Source organism: Cydia splendana, chromosome 3 (genome assembly GCF_910591565.1).
Source record: "Cydia splendana chromosome 3, ilCydSple1.2, whole genome shotgun sequence".
Classification (NCBI taxonomy): domain Eukaryota; kingdom Metazoa; phylum Arthropoda; class Insecta; order Lepidoptera; family Tortricidae; genus Cydia; species Cydia splendana.
The window spans coordinates 5,011,217-5,034,072 of record NC_085962.1 but is presented as its reverse complement, the minus strand read 5'-3'; the positions used below and the strand labels follow the sequence as shown (position 1 = coordinate 5,034,072).

The window sequence follows — 22,856 nt, the reverse complement described above, 5'->3', positions numbered from 1 at the left end:
CCGTGGCGCGCTCGGCGAAATTTGTAATTAAAAATTAAGGTGTCAAGTCTGTGAAGTGGATCAGTATTTTAGCGACAGGCAGCCATGTTACTCGTATTGCTTGCGCTGTGCGCGTGCGTCGACGCCCGACCGCACATCGTGATTATCGTGGCCGATGATCTTGTGAGTAACTACCCGATGTATTTGCCCGAAACTGTAGTTAATGTGCCAATTGACAACAAAAAAGTATGAGCTAGATCAAGTTCTATCAATTGCGAACTTCTAAATATCCAGAAAGAGTACTGACAGTTGCGGGCGCGTACTTTTTTTTGACTACCGTAGTATGTACAATAAATCTTACTTATACTTTTTTACTTTTTTATAACTTAAAGTTGCTTTTATTTACTTACATTACATACTTGAGTCCATATTACCTACTCCCTACATTCTTACCACTGATTCTGCATTCTTTTGGATCTTTGTATTTTTTTCTGTAGGTATAACTATATGTCTCTAAATTTATCGAAGTATTTTATTTTGTGCAACCAAGGCTCGGAACCGGTTTTTACTTCATACAAAAATACCGGTATTATTCTTTTTCGTTCTTTGGTTTATTATTTTATTTTTGAAGGGTCAATCTAATAATACGAAGTCGTTACCTAAATACATGATTCAGTCCTACCAACTACGGAAAGAGGATAAAATCATTAAAAATATTGGGCTATTTTTGGATTAAAAAAAAAACCGGTTCCGAGCCTTGTGTGTGCAACACAGCGAAGTTCATTTCTTCTTCAAGTGGCAATCTTAAGATGCTCATGAGTTATTTAAAAATGTGTTGATAGTGCAAAAGCCATGCAAAAGCACAACGCGGTTATTTAACTCATAAAGCGATCGTTGCCCCGGTAACGCTTTATCTATGTAGGTTCAAGACCCGCCGAGTATTTTTTTTAAATATTTCATTGTTTGATTGATTAACATTCAATAACAATTTATAAAGTTATAAACTGTTTGTTTTTAAGTCATTTACTGATATAAAACATAATACTTATCTACCGTTCGTAGGTATGTATAGATATTATATACTTATTTACCTATGAACTTGATTCGTAAAATATAATTCATTAATAAATGTAGAACTAACATTAATACTTACATAGTGGTATAAAATCACGCTTTGCATTAAACGGAGCATGAATGCAACCTGATTTTTTTCTTAACCGACTCCATAAAAGGAGGCTATTCTTCTGACTTACGGCCCTGAGGTCTGGTTTTGGCCTCATTTTTATTTACTTGCGTACTTACTGGGTTGAAGGTGAAGGCGAAAGTTACCCTTCCCAGATTTCTTCATTTACTTACAATGTTACTTTACGATTAATTGATTGTTAATTTTCATTGTTTTATGTTATGTTATGAACAATGTTATTTTTCTGTCCATTACACAGCAATTAAAACGGATTTCTTTGTATGGAAATACTACATAAAACGGCCTACGTTTTCATTGATCGTGAATGTAGGCATAACTAGGTACCTAAGGTACCTTGATACTTTATCTCTCACTCAAATGGCCGCGGACGTTGAAATATTACACATTAACCGAATGGAAGTCAAGGCCTGAGGGGACCGAATTAATCCATAGCGTATCCTACTGCAAAAATGTCTCTCTACTACTCAGAGCTAGATTTAGACCAATCTGAAATTAAGTAGGTACTTATACGTAAAGCTGTTATAGTAGACCCTACCTACTTTGAAACAACAAAAATGATTTCCAATTCATAAAAGATAAATTAAGAAATACTTTAGCATTAGAGCGTTTTCACATTGCCCGATACGATATCGGATGTCGGATGGAAGAAAAATGTAAGTAAAACATAAATAATTATTACTAAAAAACGATAGATTACGCAATAGGGAATATTAGGCAAAGCTCTGCGTAGGTGGCACGTACCTTTGTGGCACATACAGTAAAACAAACCACATTGACACATTATCACACGTCACGTCAATCACATGGCCTACCGCGAAACAAGAAAATCGAAATTTCGTTATCTAATCTCTCTATCACTCTTGCATATTCGAGCGATAAAGAGGCAGATAACTAAATTTCGGTTTTCGCGTTTACCGGTAGGCCCTTAAGGGCCCTTAACAATTGTTAACAAACCGCCTTGATGCATCAATGTCATATTTTATTGTCTGTGAAAACTTGTCAAAAAACAGTTTAAGTTAAGGCACAGTATGTATAAGTTAGTCTATGAATTTACTGAGTCGGTAGTGCTGCACTCTGGCGGCAGAACATTGCAGTAATATCCCCTATAAAGGCGGACTTGATGCCAAATGGCGCTCTCTTGCAGCTTGCATGACCGCTTAAGTCGGCGCCCTCGTGACCTGACTACGCGGATGTAGGATCCTACATCCGATATTATCGGATCGGAATGTCGGAGCCCTCCCGTCAGCTGTCGGACCGATAATAATTGTTTGTGTGCGTGTGTGTTAAGTATGCAGGATTCTCCATCCGATAGCGGATCGGACAATGTCAAAACGCTCTTGCACATTTTTAGGGCTGGAATGACGTGGGCTTCCACGGCTCCAACCAGGTGCCAACGCCGAGCCTGGACGCCCTGGCCTACTCCGGGCTGCTGCTGCAGAACTACTACGTGTCGCCCATATGTACGCCGTCGCGGGCTGCGCTCATGACGGGGAAATATCCCATACACACCGGTGAGAACCACTAGCACAGATTATAATAGTTCTACGAAGACGTCCTTATAACGCGATTGTCAATTAGGACACCTATTCGAGTTCAATATGTTAGAGCGCGTGATTCGCGTGTTCGCACGAGTAAAATTCGCGCGAACTTGCGATAATCGTGTACCTAGTAGCGTTGTATTAGATTTAGGACGACGCCTTAGTCGCACCCTAGATAGGCTGAAATTAAACACTGAAATCTTATCGGTCACGGAATATATTGTCTATTTGACGAATAGGTACAACAAAACACCCATCAATACGACGATCCTTGGAAATCTTTATTGAAAAATCACCCTTGCCAGAGTCTTTCAAATCTTAAATACCTATAGGATGTCAGAGAGTGTGTGAAGTTGAAGATATATTTATACAAATGTACCATTAGGTACTGATAATAGCTTGCCGGTATTCAGATAGAGCTGTTGAGTAGAAACCCCTACCCCCCTACCCCCCTTGAACCCCTGCTTGTTTGTCTTTATCGCCTAGGTACATGACGTTCTTTGCAGTATGTACCTAACGTTTAAACATTGATGACCCAGGCATGCAGCACGGCGTGATATACGGCATGGAGCCGCGAGGGCTTCCTCTGTCGGAAACATTGCTGCCCCAACACCTGCAGAAGCTGGGATATCGCACGCACCTCGTCGGCAAGTGGCATCTCGGGCATTACAAGAAGGAATACCTGCCATTGAATAGAGGGTCTGTACTCTCTGCATGTATACTATCCTGCTGTCTTTATTTAGTGGAGTTACAGGATTCCCGTTGTCGAAAATCCTGCTGCCACGACGACACCGCAACAACAATTTTGACGTGGCAAAAGATGGAAGTGCCACAATAAACGTTATTTGTCAGTAGAAAAAGTAGAATTCAAATTTTTAACCTTGGCGCTTACCTTTTTCAAAATTGCCGTAGTTATATTTTCACAGTATATCATTAACAAAGTCTGTGGCAATAGTTATTAGCTTGGTCCGACTCTATTGTATTGCAGCCCAGGAAATTTTCCCCCACTCGACGACTAGCGTCTATTTCGTGTGACGGGGGTGGGAGGTGGACTAAGTCCTGCCAGCCCAACCCTATCAAACCTTTGATGCTGAGAAAGACCTCGGGGAGATCTCTCAGAGATCCGAGATGCTTTGCTCTGTATGGCCACATGAGAGGCTGTCCGACTCTAAATGCCCCAGTCCACAGTGGCTAATGATGGGCCACGCCAAGCTACTCCCAGGAGCGACTGTGTGAACACCACAGGCCACGCTACGCCACGATTCCCATAAGATTCCTTTGCAGAGTCAATAAAAAACCGACAATTAACTTCCCGATTGCGCACCACGATAAACAACTGATGGCCAGTCGTCCGCCCTTGTATACCATTGCCCCCCGTCACAGAATAAATAATAGTACTAGGTACAGAAGACTCACTCTCTAACAAAACGCGTCTGTTACGATCAGCACAGATATGGCCGCTAGGTGGCGACAGCGGCACGCGCGGCTTATGGCTTTCCCCAAAATTGGTTTGGAACGGATGTACTTTTAGCTACCTGTAGCAAAGCGACGAAATCGCGGTGTGAGCCACGCCTGCCCCTGTACTCAATGGTGATGGCTAGTCATGGACCATCCTTAACCACTGTGTACTGGGGCCTTAACATTACTTATTTGCAGGTTCGAGAGTCACACCGGGTTCTGGACGGGCAGGATCGATCTGTACGACCATACGTCGATGGAACACGATACGTGGGGCACCGACTTCAGACGCGGTACATACGATCATCAATTTCTTTGCAAATAGCTTCTCTTTGACGACCGGTCTGGCCTAGTGGGTATAGTGACATTGGTAGTGACCCTGCCTATGAAGCCGATGGTCCCGGGTTCGAATCTTGGTAAGGGCATTTATTTGCATGATGATACAGATATTTGTTCCTGAGTCATGTTTGTTTTCTATGTACATATTTAAGTATTTATATATTACTTATATCGTTGTCTGAGTACCCACAACACAAGCCTCCTTGAGTTTACCGTGGGGCTTAGTCAATTTGTGTAAAAATGTCCTGTAATATTTATTTATTTATTTATTTTATTCTCTTGAATCTATTCAGGATTTTATTTTTAACTGACTTCAATATTTAGGCTTTTAGGTTTGCCACAATAATAGAAATGGTATACTTCATCCATAGTTGAGCTCATTGTCATCACGTCAATACTGATGATGAGATCCTGGAAAAGTCAACGAAACTCTTTCGAGCACCTTTCGAGTAGGTATTAGACCAATATTAGACTGTTTTGTGAAAACTATTCTTTATTTTTAAAAGATATTGAACATTCGGATTAGACTACATCGTCTACATGGAATTCATTATTTACCCACGGGTGTAGAGCATAGGAATAACCCAGGATTTAATGTGTCTACGTATTTCTTTAAAATTTCAGGCATGCAAGTGGCACACGATTTGTTTGGTAAATATGCGACAGACATCTACACAGACGAAGCCATTAAGGTAAACATATTTTGAATAGCTTACATTGGTATTGCTATCATTGTCTCATTCTTTCTCATTGCTGTGCGTCGTCGTAGGTACAGTCGCCATCAGATATATCGGAGCGACCAAGGTGTTCACAATATCTGAACACGCACTCTAACGCCTTGACAATAGAGGCGTGTTCAGATATTTGTGAGCACCTTTTCCGCTCCGATATATCTGATGGCGACGAGTATATTTTATTTATTTATTTTAGTCCGTTCTGCATCACTATCTTTTGTACGATCTTTCTCCATCTGTTTCTGTCTGGCGGTGTGGAGTAAATAATAGTAAAGTCAAGAACGGCGCGAAGACCTTTTCCCATCTACTTTGCCAGTCACAATGAGCTTCTCGAGCTCATTTAAGTACCTACTTCTTTTCAATCTCTTTCCTAACATAATTGGCACGGAACCCGTAAATTGCACTTGCTTTGTGACAATTCTTGTCGAGCTAGCTGGATGCGCATATTTTCCAAAGAACTTGTTGGAAAACCGCAAAGCGCACTTTTAGAATGAGAAAATTGATATTTCATTATATGCCTCTCTGTCACTCTTCGCTCGAATATCATAGAGAGGCAAATATTGACCAACGAAGTGCTTCGCGTTAGGTTAGGCCTGTAGAGCTGTAGCCTCTGCAGGTAATATGTGTTCCAGGTGATCACAGCGCATAACAAAAGCGAGCCGCTGTTCCTAATGGTGGCGCACTCTGCCGTGCACAGCGGGAACCCCAACGAGTTCATTCGGGCGCCCGACAGCGAGATCGAGAGGTTCAAGCACATCGAGAATTACCAGAGGAGAAAGTTTGCTGGTTGGTAAATGACTAGGTACATATTTCTACACGTGCGAAGTGCGTTGTGGGGGTATAGTAAAGCGATCGCAGCGCATGCCGTGGTAAAAATTGGCACTAACGACGGGTTAGCGTCCTTAACATATTCACTGATTTATGGGTTGTATGGTATGGGTATGGGTTGCTGATTGTATAAGACAAAGTGCTTCGAATTTAACAGTTGATGTAGATGGCGCTACGGCTTCGTACATCATGCGGTAACTCTGATTATCAAAAGTTATCAATTAATAACTAGTAGTTCGCCCCGAACTGAGAACTCGCGGTTAACCAAAAATTATATAGCGATTGACTTTGTTGCACCTACTTAGGTACTCGTATAGTGCGACATAAAATAATAGAAAATAAATGAGGGCGCCACTTTCTACGTAACTGTCACATTTTTGACGTAAAATGGCATGGCAACAATTTAGTATGGACATTTTTGAGTTCCATTTTATTTAATTTCTACTATTTTATGTCGCTCTATAGGCGGCAATGGATCAAAGATCGCGTGGATATAAATCCACGGTCAAGGTCTGTGAAGCCCTTAACTGATAGATTTAAGCAAAGAGTAGTATGTATAATATAGTTGGCCAAGCAGATCTTGTCAGTAGAAAAAATGTAGGCGCGAAGGGATATGGTCTCATAGAGAATTTGAGTTTCGCGCCTTTTTCTACTGACAAGATTTGCTTTTTTGCATCAATTTTGAAGCGCCATTTACAAGTTTAGCGTTAAGTAATATAGATGGCGCTACTTTTTCGAATAAAAGGGCTTCGTATACGGCTGTCCCTCCCCTGGATTTAAGTCACCACCATAGAGATTAAAATAAACTGTATCTGTGCTAAGCCGAAATATTTCCTGTCAAATGTCAAATACATATAATTATGTTTATTCTATTTTATTTTTATCTTGCTAATTATTTCAAAATGGTAAATTTAAAAACGATATTATTAAAGTGTAAGTCGAGCACTTTCATTTGATACTAAACTCGACCATGTTTCTTGCAAAAAAAATGACCAGAATAGCAAGACCTCTCACAATTAGCTTTTTGGCCTTCTAAGCTCTTCTAGCTCAATAACCCCTTGATCGGGCCTGCTAATAATTTAATGACTAAAATATAATGCCCTCCACTAAACGTTTACCCAATTTCATTTAAATTAGAACAAATTTACTTAAGTTATTCAGTATCAAACTATCTTCTGACAGTTCATCTTAAAAACATCTAAATGCCGGGACGTGCCGCTAGCCAGCCGCGTGTTCAAAGTCGAATGTAAGAACTTCGCTTCGCTTCGCTTCGCTCGCTCGTTCGATAATAACCATAATTCTGTCACTACAAAACATGTAGCATATTACAGCGCCATCTATTTCAGTATAGTCAAAACTACAACCCTTTATTTACTCTCTATTAAGTTTTTATCAAAATAATGTAAAATCAAAATACTCTTGGTTTATTTCAGCTGTATTATCGAAGCTGGATCAGTCCGTGGGTAAAGTGGTGAAGTCCCTTCACGGGGCGGGCCTGCTGAACGACACGATCATCTTGTTCACTACCGACAACGGCGGGCCCGCGGCAGGCTTCAATGACAACGCTGCCTCCAACTACCCTCTGCGGGGGGTGAGTATAGCAAACAGGTACTGTCGGCCTAGTGGTCCCTGCTGGACTCTTCGAGCAACACCGGGTAGGGAGACGGCACGAATTCGTACTATTTACCCTCTGCCGAAGCATAGGTCTGTACAACTGTACCTGTGGCCTTATTGCGTGTTGTGACTCGTTCGTACACAAAAAGAGATCGAGGTGTGCAAGATTTGTCTTTGACGTGTGTCATTTTCTATGTATTTGAGTGTCGTCATTACAGATTGAATTTTGTATGTAGTGAGTGAGAAGTGCGACTGTGTGCACGGGTCCCCCCGCAAAAAATGGCAGAATGATTTGTACGGTAAGTTATCGGTTGGGCTCCTCCCTTCCGACATGTCGGAAGCCGGTGTTGCTCGATGGCTGGACTCGATCATAGTTCCCCACCGATAACAACGCGGCAGGCTTCAACGACAACGCCCTCCATCTACCAGGCGGGGGGGTGAGCACAACAAGCAGGTACTGTCGGCCTTGTAGTCCCTGCTGGACTCGATCATAGTTCACCATCGACAACTGCCCGTGGCATCAACGGCAAAGCTATACAATTACGCTTTCAACTACAAATCAGGTATTGCTGGCCTTGTGGTCGTATGAGGGCCGAGGTCCGCTGAACACACGATCATCTTGTTCACTGTTAGCCCGAGTGTTAAATTTTGCTAGTTAGGTTATGGAATGGAACCTAACCCCTGCTGCTTCTGGGTCTGCTGCAGGGATTACTCCTTTCCACGGGGAATAAAGGAGTAATCCGTGCAATAAACTGTAGACGATTGGGAATTACTCATCTCATCTGCCTCGCGTTGCCCCGGTATTTTGTCAAGGCTCATGGGAGCCTGGGGTCCGCTTGGCAACTAATCCCAGGAATTGGCGTAGGCACTGTTTTACGAAAGCGACTGCCGTCTGACTTTCTAACCCAGAGGGTAAACTAGGGCTTATTGGCATTAGTCCGGTTTCTTCACGATGTTTTCCTTCACCGAAAATACTCCTTCCTACATAAGTTTTGAAAAACTCATTGGTACGAGCCGGGGTTTGAACCCGCTACTCCCAGAATTCAAATCGCTTGGGACTTACGAGAATAAAAATGGCTCTATTATGCAGGTGAAAGCTACGCTATGGGAAGGCGGCGTGCGGGGCGCCGGGCTGCTATGGAGCCCCCTGCTTCAGGCGCGGGCTCGCGTGGCGAGCCAGCTGGTGCACATTGCTGATTGGCTGCCTTCACTCATCAGCGCGGCGGGTGGCGATGCGAGGTAACTTACAGTGCGTACACAGGTTGTGGAGCCCCCTGCTGCAGGCCCGATGCTAATAGGTAATTGACCGAAGCGAAGCGAATATGTCTTATCTACGTTTCAGTTTGAGCAATTGGTCGCATTTTTGCATAGTTAAATAAATTTTTATTGTCGATTCAGTTTTTGAATTTATTGCATTGGTGTTTATAGGATAGTGCAACTATTCGGCATTACTAGGTATAGGTATGTACCGCTGATAGTGATCCAAAAGACTCGAGCCCTGCGAGCCTTTTTTTAGGGCTCATTCATTTAATTTTACTAATGAAATAAAAAAGGCTTTTAGCCTTTTAGGCGTCAAGAAATGAGGCGAGCCCTAAAAAAAGAGCTAACAGGGCTCGAGTCTTTTGGATCACTAACCGCTGATATAAATTGCATTTATGCATTTATTTAGAAATAAAAAGCTATTCTATTCGGAGCTAAAATTATGTGTAAAATCATTTCGAAGTAACAACTGAAAATAAACGCATGCTATGATAAACCAGTACAATTCAATACCACCTATATGGAGTCTCCATACGGCAGGGCTCATATAGTATGCTTTTAATAAAACATACTGGTATTAACTTAATACAATGCATAACAAGTATTACAAAAAGTCTGTGCGTGAAAAAATAATTAACAATCATAATCATAAATATAGGAACTTTCAAACATTTCACAACTAACAATCTGAAGATGTAAGGTATTATAAAATTTACTACTAAGTATAAAATGACTACTGCCATCCGAATATCGCTCGGGCTTTCTCTATAATATTGCCCTTGGGGGTCAGTTTCCGATCTGAACCATTTGGCTGCTCTTCTTCTTGTGACTGAGTCTCGAACAAGTCTCGCGAGCAGTTCCTTTGCCGTCCCTTCTTCTCACGATCAAACTTTTTGTTTTGAGCGACTTCTCGGGGCATTTTCCAGACGTCTGTCTTCTCCTTTATCTCCTTAACGAGCTGTTTTTGTGGTGGTATATGTTGGAAAGTCAATGGCACACTTTATTAATTGACATGCACGTATATAGGTGCCTTTAGAATATTTTTGACTCTGGCAACTTGTGCGCTGTCATTCTTTCTCTTTGCTATCACGGATCGTACGGTAAACATGCTATTAGGTTTACTCTCTAAATTATAAGTTATTTAATGTTAATGTGCTTACAGACGACTTTATAACATTTGTGCATTTTGAAAATACATCGAGTGTTTAAAGGACGACGTTGTTTTAGTTCACTATCGCACCACTTCCTCCTGCTGCGTATGCACCCCAGAGACGGGCTCTGCATAACAGGTTAAGATGCCCAGCATACCACGAGAAAAGGAGAAATCGTGATCCATCTAGTAAGTGGCTGTCGATCAAGTGGCAAAACCTACAAAATATTACCTCTTACGTCGTCCTACAACGTTAATTCTGAATATTTTTTTTTACCATATTGCCACGATGGCTGTAAATGCCACTAATGTCGTCATGGGCACTCCCGTCATCGAGAAGCTGGACGGGAACAACTATCTGACGTGGAAGTTCGCTTTGAAGATGATCTTGATCACAGAAGGATTGTGGGACACTATAGACAGGGAGTCGGACGAGGCTTTGACGGGCGCAGATGCCGCGCGCGACCAGCGCGCTTTGGCACGTGTCTGTCTCAACATAAAACCGGCATTATTTCAATACGTTCGGACTGCGACAACAGCTAAAGAAGCGTGGAAAAACTTGTCGGACACATTTGAAGACAAAGGGCTGTATCGGCGGGTGTTACTTTTAAGGCAGCTACACAGGGTAGATTTCACCGAGCATGCAGACATGGCTACATATATTGAACATGTAATGTCCCTAGTTCACCAACTCGCCGACATCGGCAGGGTGGTCGAAGATAAAGAAGTGGCTGAAATCTTATTGAGTGGCCTTCCGGCAGACTATGACACTTTGGTGAGCAACCTAGAAACGTATTGTATATCTTCTGAAGAGCTGAAAAGCGACCTGGTGCGTACTCGTCTTCTTCAAGAGGCGCAAAGGAAGTCTGCGAATAACGGGAGCTCAACAACAGCGTACATTACAAGCAAAATTAAGTGTACATACTGTCACCGAGTCGGTCACATCAAGCCGAAGTGTTTTAAATATAAGAGAGATAGGAAACAAAGGGATTCTTCCAAGTCTGCCACCACCACCGCAGCTTTCTTCGCCCAGGACCGGACGGATGTCTTCTTGGACTCAGGCGCGTCTTCTCACCTTTCTAATGATCCAAACTTGCTCAGCAATATAAGGGATACAAAGAAGCAATCCATAAGTTTGGCTAACAGTGAAACAATGTCAAGTTCCAAAACTGGAGATCTTAGTGTTGCTTTAAATGGACAGGTGAGGACCTTTAAGAATGTCTTGTTAGTTCCCAACTTATCAGCAAATTTACTTTCTGTGTCTAAATTATGTAAAGATGGTCATTCTGTTTTATTTAATAATGATGGGTGTTTTGTTTATGATAGGGGTCATAGTCTCAATAAAGCACCTAGCGACTATATGGCTATAGCTAACTGTGTTAATGGAATCTATAAACTCTCTGGGGATGTGTCTAGGGCTGAGGGATATAATCCTAACAGGAAGCACTCTTTGGACCTGCAATCTAGGCAGGTCGCACCGAGCGCTGCAGTTGCCGTCTCTACCCCATCTGTGATGGACTTGTGGCATTTTAGACTTGGTCACCTGCACTCAGCTGGGATGTGTAAGTTGAGGGATGCATGTGGTGTGTTGTTTCAGGATAAAAACCTCAAGAACTGTGAAGCATGCATTAAGGGGAAGCTTTCGGCCGAGCCTTTCCCTAAGGCTAGCAACAGTGCAACAACGCAACCACTACAGCTGGTGCACACTGACGTCTGCGGACCAATGCCAGAGACGAGCCATGGAGGAGGAAGATATCTACTCACCTTTACGGATGACTACAGCCGGAAGAGTTTTGCCTACATAATGAAGAACAAATCACAGGTATTTGATTGTTTTAAACATTTTAAAGCTATGGTAGAAAAAGAAAAGAGTTTGCCTATCCTTTGCCTTCGTAGTGATAATGGTGGAGAGTTTACTAGTTCTAAATTTACTCAATATTTAAAAGAACATGGTATTATCCACCAGACCACCATTCCCTACTGTTCTGCCCAAAATGGAGTAGCAGAGAGGACTTTTCGCATTATATTTGATAAGGTACGCTGCATGTTACAGCATTCAGGTCTCGGCAAACGATTTTGGGGAGAAGCAGCAATGACTGCTGTATATTTAAAGAATAGGTCTCCCACGTCGGCTTTGGCTGGACGTATACCTGAGGAGGTCTGGTCTGGCAAAAAGGTCAACCTTGGACACCTCAGGGTTTTTGGCTGTACTGCTTTTTCATTGTTACCTGAACATAAGCGAGATAAATTGGATGCTAAGGCAAAGGAATACATTTTTGTGGGATATTGTGATACATCTAAAGGTTATCGCTTAGCTGATCCTTTGGATCCCACAAAGGTCATTAAATCTCGAAATGTTGCTTTTATTGAGAATAGATTTTACAACCCCTGTACAAACCCCTTGCAAGAACTTTCCACGAGTGATAGCATTTTAACTTATAATGATATTTCTAGTGAGATCTGTGATATTGGTAATGTTTCTAGTCAGAATAGTCAAGTAAATTCAAATAATGATAATGAAATGGAAAATAATGAAATTATTAATAATGAAATTTTAAATGATAATATTTTAATCAATGATACTAATAATGAGATTAATTTGAATTTATCTGACAGAGATTCATCATCATTTTCAGGTGGAGAAACCGATGAGTACTGCACTGGGAGCAGCGACTCCAGCACAGCTGATTCACCAGGTGCCGGCGGCCCACAACCAGTGAGCCTTCCCCCTGTGGCAGTTGAAAGTGATGGAGCGTCTCGTCCTGTGGCCGACGCTACACCACAACGCTCGTCTCGCTCCACGCGTAATGTACTCCCTGCGAGGTATTTAGACTATGATTTATCCTTACTCGCTCATGGTCCCTCTCCATCGACTGATGAACCCATTACCTACGAAGAAGCTGTAAGTGGCTCTAATAGCCAGCAATGGCTAGATGCCATGAAAAGTGAGTATGATGCTCTAGTTAAAAACAATGTCTGGGAATTGGTAGATAGGCCCGTTGGTAAAAATGTAATAAAATGTAAATGGGTTTATAAAACTAAATATGATGCTTCTGGTAATTTTGATCGTTTTAAAGCAAGATTAGTCGCCAGGGGCTTTACCCAACGGGAAGGCATTGATTATAACGAAACGTTCGCTCCTGTTGTCCGTCACTCGACAATGCGAATTTTATTTTGTATAGCTAATCAGTTAGACTTAAACATTGACCATCTAGATGTGGCAACAGCTTTTCTCAATGCTGACCTTAATGAGACTGTATATATGGAACAGCCTATTGGTTTCAGTGATAATAATAAAAATAAAGTATGTTTGTTAAAGAAAAGCATTTATGGCCTCAAACAGGCAAGTAGAATGTGGAACTGTAAAATACATAGTTTACTTAGTGAACATAATTTCACTCAATCCAAGTGTGAACCCTGTGTATATGTAAAAAGTAACAAGGATGATTTAGTGATTTTGGCTTTATATGTTGATGACTTTTATGTGTTTTACAGCCAAAACAGTTCAATTAAGCGAAATTTGTTAAACATTTTAGAAAGTAAATTTAATGTTAAAAATTTAGGTCCGCTTAAGAGCTGTTTAGGTATAAACGTGTCTAGGGATAAAGTTAAGGGAACTTTGACTCTAGATCAGAGTGAATATATCAGAAAACTACTTGTACGTTTTGGCATGGAAAATTGTAAGGCCGCAGCCACACCTATGGAAATTAACTGTAAACTTGTAAAATCTGAAAATAATGACTGTTTGCAGGATGATGTTTTTAACTATCGACAACTTTTGGGTTGCTTGATGTATCTGTCTGTATGTACACGGCCAGATATATCATATGCATGTAGTCAACTTAGCCAATTTAACAATTGTTTCGATAGGTCACATTGGTTAGCAGCTAAGCGTATATTGCGTTATTTGGCAGGTACAATTCATTATTCTCTATGTTTTCATAAGAATGAGAATTGGTCTATGTATGCTTATACTGACGCAGACTGGGCCAATGATATTACTGACAGAAAATCCTATACTGGCTATGTCATTAAATTGGGAAATTGTACAGTTAATTGGGAGTCTCGCAAACAAAGGTGTGTCTCTTTGTCTTCATGTGAATCAGAATACCTAGCAATATCTGATGTATGTAAAGATGTATCATTCATTAAGAGTCTTTTGTCTGAGATTTTGCCTAAACAAATTAATTGTATTGTATATAATGACAACCAAAGTGCTCAAAAGCTTTTACAAGCTAAGGAATACTGTCATAAGCGAACGAAACACATCGACATAAGGTACCATTATGTTAAAGATTTAATATCTAAAAATGTAATTAAAGTAGAGTATTTGCCTACAGACAAAATGATTGCCGATGTGTTGACAAAACCTTTAGGTAGAGTTAAGCATAATGAGTTTATCAAAGCTATGAACGTTTGTTAATACTTAATTCAATAACTAGAGCATATAAAGTAAGTTGTGATTGTACTCTAAATTTATATTAAGTATTTTTATCTGTTGTTTTTTTTTATATAAAAAGCTAACAGGTTTATTATTATTACTAGTATATGGTAGAGTCATTATGAATTTGTTTTAAATGTACATTCAATGTTTATTTGTGACATTTAATATGGTAGAGCCAAATTTAGTTGTTTCATGTTAGTTTTCTCTTTGAAATATTTGACTCTACTATGGTTATTATTTAGATAACAGTGTGCCCTTGAGGGGAAGTGTTGGAAAGTCAATGGCACACTTTATTAATTGACATGCACGTATATAGGTGCCTTTAGAATATTTTTGACTCTGGCAACTTGTGCGCTGTCATTCTTTCTCTTTGCTATCACGGATCGTACGGTAAACATGCTATTAGGTTTACTCTCTAAATTATAAGTTATTTAATGTTAATGTGCTTACAGACGACTTTATAACATTTGTGCATTTTGAAAATACATCGAGTGTTTAAAGGACGACGTTGTTTTAGTTCACTATCGCACCACTTCCTCCTGCTGCGTATGCACCCCAGAGACGGGCTCTGCATAACAGTATATACGAAAATAAACGAGTAGAGGACTTTTCTCTTTGCCGTCCCTTTTCACTAGACTTATCCTCACGCTGAAACTTTTGACCGACTTTTAGAGGCATTTTCCAAACGCCTGTCTCCTCCTTAACGAGCTGTTTTTGTGGTGCTAATATGTACGAAAATAAAGGATAAGAAGACGTTTCTCTTTTCTCCTCCGGTATTTCGAGAAAAGAGAAAGTACAGTCGGCGGCTTCAACCTCTTCCATCACGTACGTTACGCGACGACGACTGAAGGATTCGTCCAACAAGTCTACATTTCGCTCGTTGTAGTTCAGGCGGTTCTGACTCTTATTTATAACTGTCATAAAGTCGTTATACCTCTCAACATTGCCTGCGCACTTGTAACAGATGGTCGTGAGCGGATCAGTCTCTTCTATAACAATTTTTAAACACGTTAGGATTTTTTTCACTATGTGGGTTTTCTTGGCATAGTTGCCGAATAAGGGCACGTTAAAATCACTTTCAGTTAAACAGAGGCGACAAGAATATCGTGTATATCTCGATTTATCCATCATCAGTAACCGTTTATACTCCCAAATTATATTTAATTTAATTACGTAAATGTTTTTTTAGAAATATAATTTTTTTCTTAAACGTGATTCGCGCCAAATAGTGTTGTGCTGCGATTGGCTGATTGTGTTTTTTTTTTAAGTATGGCTACATGACAGTTTAGCCGACATAGTGACCAGCAGTTTAAAAGTTGTGCTAACGGTTGTCAGTAGAAAATCAGTAGAAAAGCTAATTTTTTTTAGTAGTAAGGTTTTTCGAACTTATTTTTAGTAAGCCTATCGCGAGCTCACAGAGACAGTGTACACTACTTACTCAGGTTTACTGTAGAGCTCCCATCTGCAGGGTGCCCTCACTCATTAGCGTGGTGGTGCAAGTAGGTATTAGTATACAAGCTTGCACTTACGTCAGATGTAATAAAAAACACACTTTCATTTCGAAAGCAATACCACATATTTTATAAGGTTAGGTACAGTGAAAAGAAAGACATTAGCGCAATGTTTGATTTTGCTTGACCTGTGAGAAACGTTTATTTTACACTTTTAACAGTCACACCGTGGGCTCCAACAACTACCTATGGGGCTTTACAAAAGTTCTCGCCATTTCGACATTTGGCCTTCCCGATTACGATAAACAGTAATTAAAATTGTGTTTTTAGTTAATCCTTTGTAAAGAACAATGAACAGGAAGAATTACATTTTATCAGTTTGCATTAAATTTGGTATTGGGCAACCATAACAAAGGATCGTAGGTACCTAATATTGTTTACACAAAATGAAAGGTCAGCTGTAGATTGACAAGTAGGTACCTGAGCTAAAAATAACCTGGGAAAAGTTTAGTTTTTCATTATCGAACCTGAATTCAATACTTATTCCGATTGAAAATTGCAAATTAATCGTAGGTACAGCGTTTTAAAGTAGGTACATATGGCCCTTTAAATTTTCGGCATAGTTAGATTTAAAGAAATAGGTTTAAAGAAATTTTATTACTCATAAGAATATTACAATTCACTTACATGAGTTAACATACTTATACTAAGAATTAATTATCTTGACGAGTACATTTTTATTTGTTATATAATATTAAGTGCAAATTTATTGAGTTCTTGCATAATAAATATATATGTAGGTAGGTAATATACATTTTTTATTTATTGTGCCCGCAGCGACTTACACAAGTAAGTACGCCAGAACATTATATTAGTTACCATGCGCGAGCGCAGCCGCGAGGTCCAGGCTAACCAGAACTGCAGATCGCGGGATGCGTAGCGACTATGTGTAATTGGAGATCATGGTTACTAAGCTAGCTCGGGCGCGCCATTAACTTGCCCGCGCTCGGCAGGCGATCAGAATAGTACATAGCGATAACAACTAGTCAGTAACACAGCTTATAAAACAGAGGATGTACTTATAACTAAACAAACATTTTATATGTACATTTATATTGTAAAAAAATATTTAGTTTCATATTTCAGTGTTAAATATTTAATATTTTACATATTTTTAGTGTACATATTTTATTATATTTAAAAGAAGCTATTCTAGTCAATAGCTTGCTTTTATTTATTTATTGAGATCTAATGCATAATATTCATATTATTAAGACATGTTTTATTAATAAAAATAATAAATTTGTATTGTACTTGTAATGTATTATTTGTTAAATTGTTTATTTTATGGTTTTTATGTAAATAAAAAATTATGTTATATTATATTAATTATTTGTACTAAGGTTATTTAAAACATGTTGCTTAAGTAATTTTTTAAAAGTGGTATTCGATTTAGCATCTTTTATAGTACTTATTTGGTAATTTGTTGTATAGATTACCACCTTCGTAGAGTAAGCTCTTTTTCCCGTAATTAGTGCGTGGGGTCCGGAGTATTAGGTTGTTAGCGTTTCTCAATTTCATTTTTTGTACATTGTGCTTTTCAGTGAAAGTTATCTGAATATGCAGGTCTTTTCGCATGATTTTTAGTGTCCGACCGAAACATGTTTTTTTGCCGAAACCGAAACCGAAACCGAATGTTCGGCTTTGGCTCTAGTTTCGGCCGAAACCGAAACCGAAACCGAACCTTTTGTAGACTTGATAAAATCGTTGAAAAAAATGTCATAAAACCGCTTTTACACAAATATTATGGGGCTGTCAACACCCAATGTCCTTGAAATTGATGTTACTTAAGCAGTTTTTTAAGTAAATTACTAGAGTTAGACCAAGATAATTCTGCAACGATTTTAATAACACACACAGTGCGAGTGTTATTTAAACGTCAAAATTTCTATGAAATTATGACGTATAAATAACATTTGCACTAGTAGCACTGCGTTATGCTATCAAAATCATTGCAGAATTTTCTTGGTCTAACTCTATTCATTCACCAGTCAAGCTAACATGTAGATCAGATACAGGGTCAACAAAAACCAACCGAAAACGCGAGCGCAGCGAGCGCGAAATAATTTGTTAACAATATCGCAAGGGAAGTAACGGGAGTGGAAAACCGAGAAAAAGGTGGATGGACTGTGTGAGAGATGATATGAAACGAACGCAAGTGAATGATGAGATGACGGGCGAGAGAGAGGTATGGAAGAAAAAGACATGCTGCGCCGACCCCAAATGAATGGGATAAGGGCAAGTGAATGATGATCATCGTAAGGCCGGGTACCGATCTTCACCTGGGCTTAAAAGTCCGAAGTGCCCCAGTGAGGCGAACTTTCATGCGAAGTAAAAGCCGTGCTTCAGGCTTCAGGATAAGTAGTTGAGCACAGACTCCAACCAATGTCCATTGTATTAAAAAGCGAGACGCGCAGGCCGAGCATGGCGCAGCGAGGCGAACGGCTAAGTTGAAGTAGAGGACATGTGGAACACAAACCAAATGGTAAATTGAGGTAAAAAGTGAGGCTAAGGTCGAGCATTCGTATGAAAAACTGCACTGGGGACACTTTTAAGGGTTTTATCTTCGTTTTAATCAATAGTCAGAAAATCAACTTTGCAGTACTACTTGAGCGTAGCCTTTAGCCGCGCTTAAAATTTGCCATTAGAGGTAGATAGGAAAGTGACTGAATAAGAGCGAAAAAGACATCGTTCGACTCGGGCCGAGCTGATACTCGGCCAATGGCTACGTGCGATAGTGCTATCTCATTCACTTCGATACAATGTGTGCGATAGACATGCAGTGTGCGCGTTATAGGTATTGACAGCCTCATAAGACTGCGTCGACCGTCCAGTGGCGCCCTCATTGGTGGAATTGTGTTTTATAATATACCTATACATGAATCAGTAAATGTAGGTTATTACTATTGTTGTCCTACTTATTCCCCAACTTTTGGTCTTTGTCCGAAGTGCCATTTCGTAAGTTTCGGCCCGGCCGAAAGGTTCGGCCGTTTTTTGGCCGAAACCGAAACTACAGCCGAAACATGATTTTTTGGCCGAAACTGGCCGAAACCGAACCTTCGGTCGGACACTAATGATTTTACGGATTAGGAGACAGGTGTAATATATGTAGGTCTGGACTAGTTAGGGATCATCCATTAATTACATCACACGTTTAGGGGGAGGGAGGGGGTTGAGAAAATGTGACATGTTGTGACAAGGGGTAGGGGGGAGTCACAAACTTTGTGACGTCACTTTAACTTCATCAGTAACCAAAAATGTATTTAATTTATTTTATTCGCTGTACAGTTAAATAGCCAGGTTTTGGAATGATAATCGTTTTTATTCGTTTAATTTTCTTTCCCAATCAGTTTTGGGTTATAAAATTACTAAATATTTCTTTTTTCTAAAATATTTTGATAAATATTTATAGATTTGCCGATTTCGTTGATAAAATGTGACGTCACACCACGGGGGGAGGGATTTGCCAAATGTGACCAAGTGTGACAAGGAAGGGAGGGGTAAAAAACCTAGAAATTCGTGTGACGTAATTAATGGATGACCCCTTAGGTACGTAATGTGCTAATTATCGCACTATAGTACCTACTCTAAAATATATATATTTATTATGAATAAGTTACATATGTAGGTTTATTCTTCTCGTGTTTATGTTCTAGCTTATTGGAGAACATCGACGGACTAGATTTGTGGCAAGAATTGTCCAAGGACCAGCCGTCTAAGAGAACCTCCGTGCTCCACAACATCGATAACAAAGACGGAAGCGCCATCACCATGGATCATTGGAAACTACATACAGGTATCCATTTTATATTTAAATACCCGAGTCTTTTCTAGGTTTCCGTATGGATAAAGCCCGGTCCAGACGGGACAATTTTTCGCCAATCTGATTATTGTCCGATCAAATCATGGCCGTGGGGATGCAAACGCCAATTTGGCTCGCCGATTTCGACCGCCGATTATGACCGATATTACCGATAAAATGGAGGTGCGGACGCAAGAATAAGTACAATTAATTAGTGACGCTAGTATTTTCGTCCCATCCCGTCTGGGACTCCGCTTAACACCATTGCAGAATCTGCTTTTCTCCTCTGGCCGCTTTTGTAAAAATAATTCGTGCGCCAACTTTTAGGATCACATTGGCAATATGTCCTAGATTACATTAGCGAGCCGCGATCACGTGCTTAGGAAGATGGTGATTGTACCAAAAGCAGTCGAAACGGAACATTGTAATTGTATTATGGAATTAATTATCTTAGTAGTTAGTACATATATGGCAGTGGCTATACATCACAGTCATGTATATATCACAGATATAAACACACACACACACACTCACAGTATATATTTCGAGTGCGTAACTTTCATAAGACCCCAAGTCCTCAAGTGAGTAAGTCCCCAATCCGCATTGGGCTAGCGTGGGGACTAAGTATAGCCCAAGCCCTCTCGCGCATAAGAGGAGGCCTATGCCCAACAGTGGGACGTATATAGGTTGAAATTTATTTTCACCACACCAGCTCGGAATTAAAGGCTTACTTTCCACTTCAAAAACGGACAGCAAAGTTGCACTTTGCTATCAGTAATTCACATGTGAGACAAAGTAATCAAATGCAAGTTTTGAGTTGTTTTCTTATGTTTGCTGGTAGAATTGACTTTTAAATGATGATTTTGGATGATAAATATTCAATAACATTAATTTTCGAATTTGATTTTGTTTGATATTTTACATTTAATATTTGCTTCGGGTTGGTAACGTGTGGTGAAAAATTTTGTGTTTCACTCGGGGGCAAATTTTGTTTAACCCTCGTGCTTTGAAACCCCCGCAACGCTCAAAATTTTGGAATCTTTCGCTTGCTCGGATATCAATATATTATAGCACGAGCGGTTAAACAACAACTTTGCCTCCTTGTAAAACAAATAACTATTAACTTTCATAAAAAGTAAGATACACCATAATAAAAACTAGTAAACTTACCAAACTTGCAGGAACATCATACAACGGTGCATGGGACTCGTGGTACGGGCCGGCCGGCCGGAATGGCTCATATGACCTAGACGCGGTGTACGGGGGGACAGTCGGCACAATCCTCGGCAAGATGGGCCTCATGCCGACGAGGGAGAAAGCTGGTCTACTTAGGCAAGTACAAGCACATAAGGGAATTGTACAACACATGTACTTGTACAATTTACCCTAAAAGTTGTCCTATTAAATATAAAGTGTCCTAAGTATACAAAAGTGTATTTCATCCTTCCTTCTCCTTTTTAAGGTTCCGTACCCAAAGGGTAAAAACTCGACTGTATTACTAAGACTCCATTGTCGCCTGTCCGTCTGTCTGTCTGTGCGTCTGTCTGGCAACAGGCTGTATTTCATGAACCGTGATAGCTACAGTTGAAATTTACACAGATGATGTATTTCTGTTGCTGCTATAACAACAAATACTAAAAAGTACGGGACCCTCGGTGGGCGAGTCCGACTCGCACTTGTCCGGTTTTTTAACCCTCCTTTAACGTCCTATCGAGTGGATTAAATGGATTTTTGTTTAATGATCATACAGAATAAAATTAGCCTTTCCAAGGTCGCGATTTTTGAAGTGAAAACTTATTTAGCGGCGCTATGCACTTTTTTTAACATCGGCCTTTGTATTTTTTTAGGAAAGCTGCCACTGTACAATGTAGCAGCGATCCAGAGGTGGTGTGTAAGCCGCTGCATAATCCATGCCTCTTCAACATACGAGATGATCCCTGCGAACGGGTCAACTTGGCCAGCAAGTAAGCTACTCCAGAGCAACGAAAATGGGCCAGATGGGATAGAAATTTCAATAAACCCTGACCCGCTTTCACTGGACTTGAGTGTACATCATTAAGTACGAGTATCTGATAAGCTTTATGTCCCGAACAATCCAATCTATTTATTATTAAAATGACATGCTAGAGTGGAAAATACTTTGAACGAGACCTACACTCAGCCTCCATTCCCACGGGCGCTTTTACAACGCGCGTTAAAAAAGCGTTTGAATGACACAAATGGATACACGTGTATTTATTCACACGACAGCGGTGGCGCTTTTTATCAAGCGTTGTTGGATTTTCGACTTTAAGCATTAAATTAGTGTTAGTATTTTAATATCTTCTCCGCTCCTATAACTTCAGATGCAACTAAAACAAACTTCCCTTTTACCTCTTTATGTTACAGAAATCCACAGATCGTTCAAAGACTTCTAGAGGAACTTCGCTTCTTGAATCAGTCTGTCGTGCCCCCGAACAATAAGCCGGACAACCCACGCGGAGACCCCAAGTTCTGGGGGCGAGTGTTCACCAACTTCGGGGACTATGAGATAGGCGGTTCCCAGTGTTCATGAAACTGTCTTCTGTTTTCCCTGTCTATGGCCGCTTTATCGGGTCGTCCACGGTAACGACACGATTATATTGTCAACCGAAACTTCGATGGAAGACTACTGACAATACAGTTTCGGCGCAGTCAAATGGTCCGACAGTTTTTTAGCCGAAACCATTTGTACATAGGTACCTCGTGCTTAGGAACCTAGATGGCAGTTACAGACATGATAAAATTGTTTCAAACCATGAAGTGAGTGGTGTATGTAGTAAGTAAACCAAATTAAACTTTGAGAAAAATGCCATTTTGTGTTTTATTTCCAGCTTCCACCAAGTTTTTCCTTTTGTACGAATGCGACAATATGGCGTATACAGACTAAGTGAGAGTCCAGACGAGACAATCAAATCAGACAATTTTATCAGAAATTAAGGGACACCCAGCAGTGCCGGGTCAGCACACTCTCATA

At 40.3% G+C, this 22,856-nt stretch overlaps 1 protein-coding gene across 1 annotated transcript; it reads left to right on the top strand.

Moving 5' to 3' along the window:
- Positions 1-83: 83 nt before the first annotated feature.
- Positions 84-22,653, top strand: LOC134806455 (arylsulfatase I). Its single transcript, XM_063779737.1, has 12 exons — positions 84-162; positions 2,535-2,694; positions 3,261-3,420; positions 4,378-4,472; positions 5,143-5,210; positions 5,885-6,038; positions 7,514-7,671; positions 8,785-8,933; positions 19,716-19,855; positions 21,043-21,193; positions 21,709-21,825; positions 22,250-22,653. Exons 1-12 carry the CDS (start codon positions 85-87, stop codon positions 22,413-22,415), a joined length of 1,596 nt encoding a protein of 531 aa, XP_063635807.1. The 5' UTR covers position 84; the 3' UTR covers positions 22,416-22,653.
- Positions 22,654-22,856: the final 203 nt, after the last annotated feature.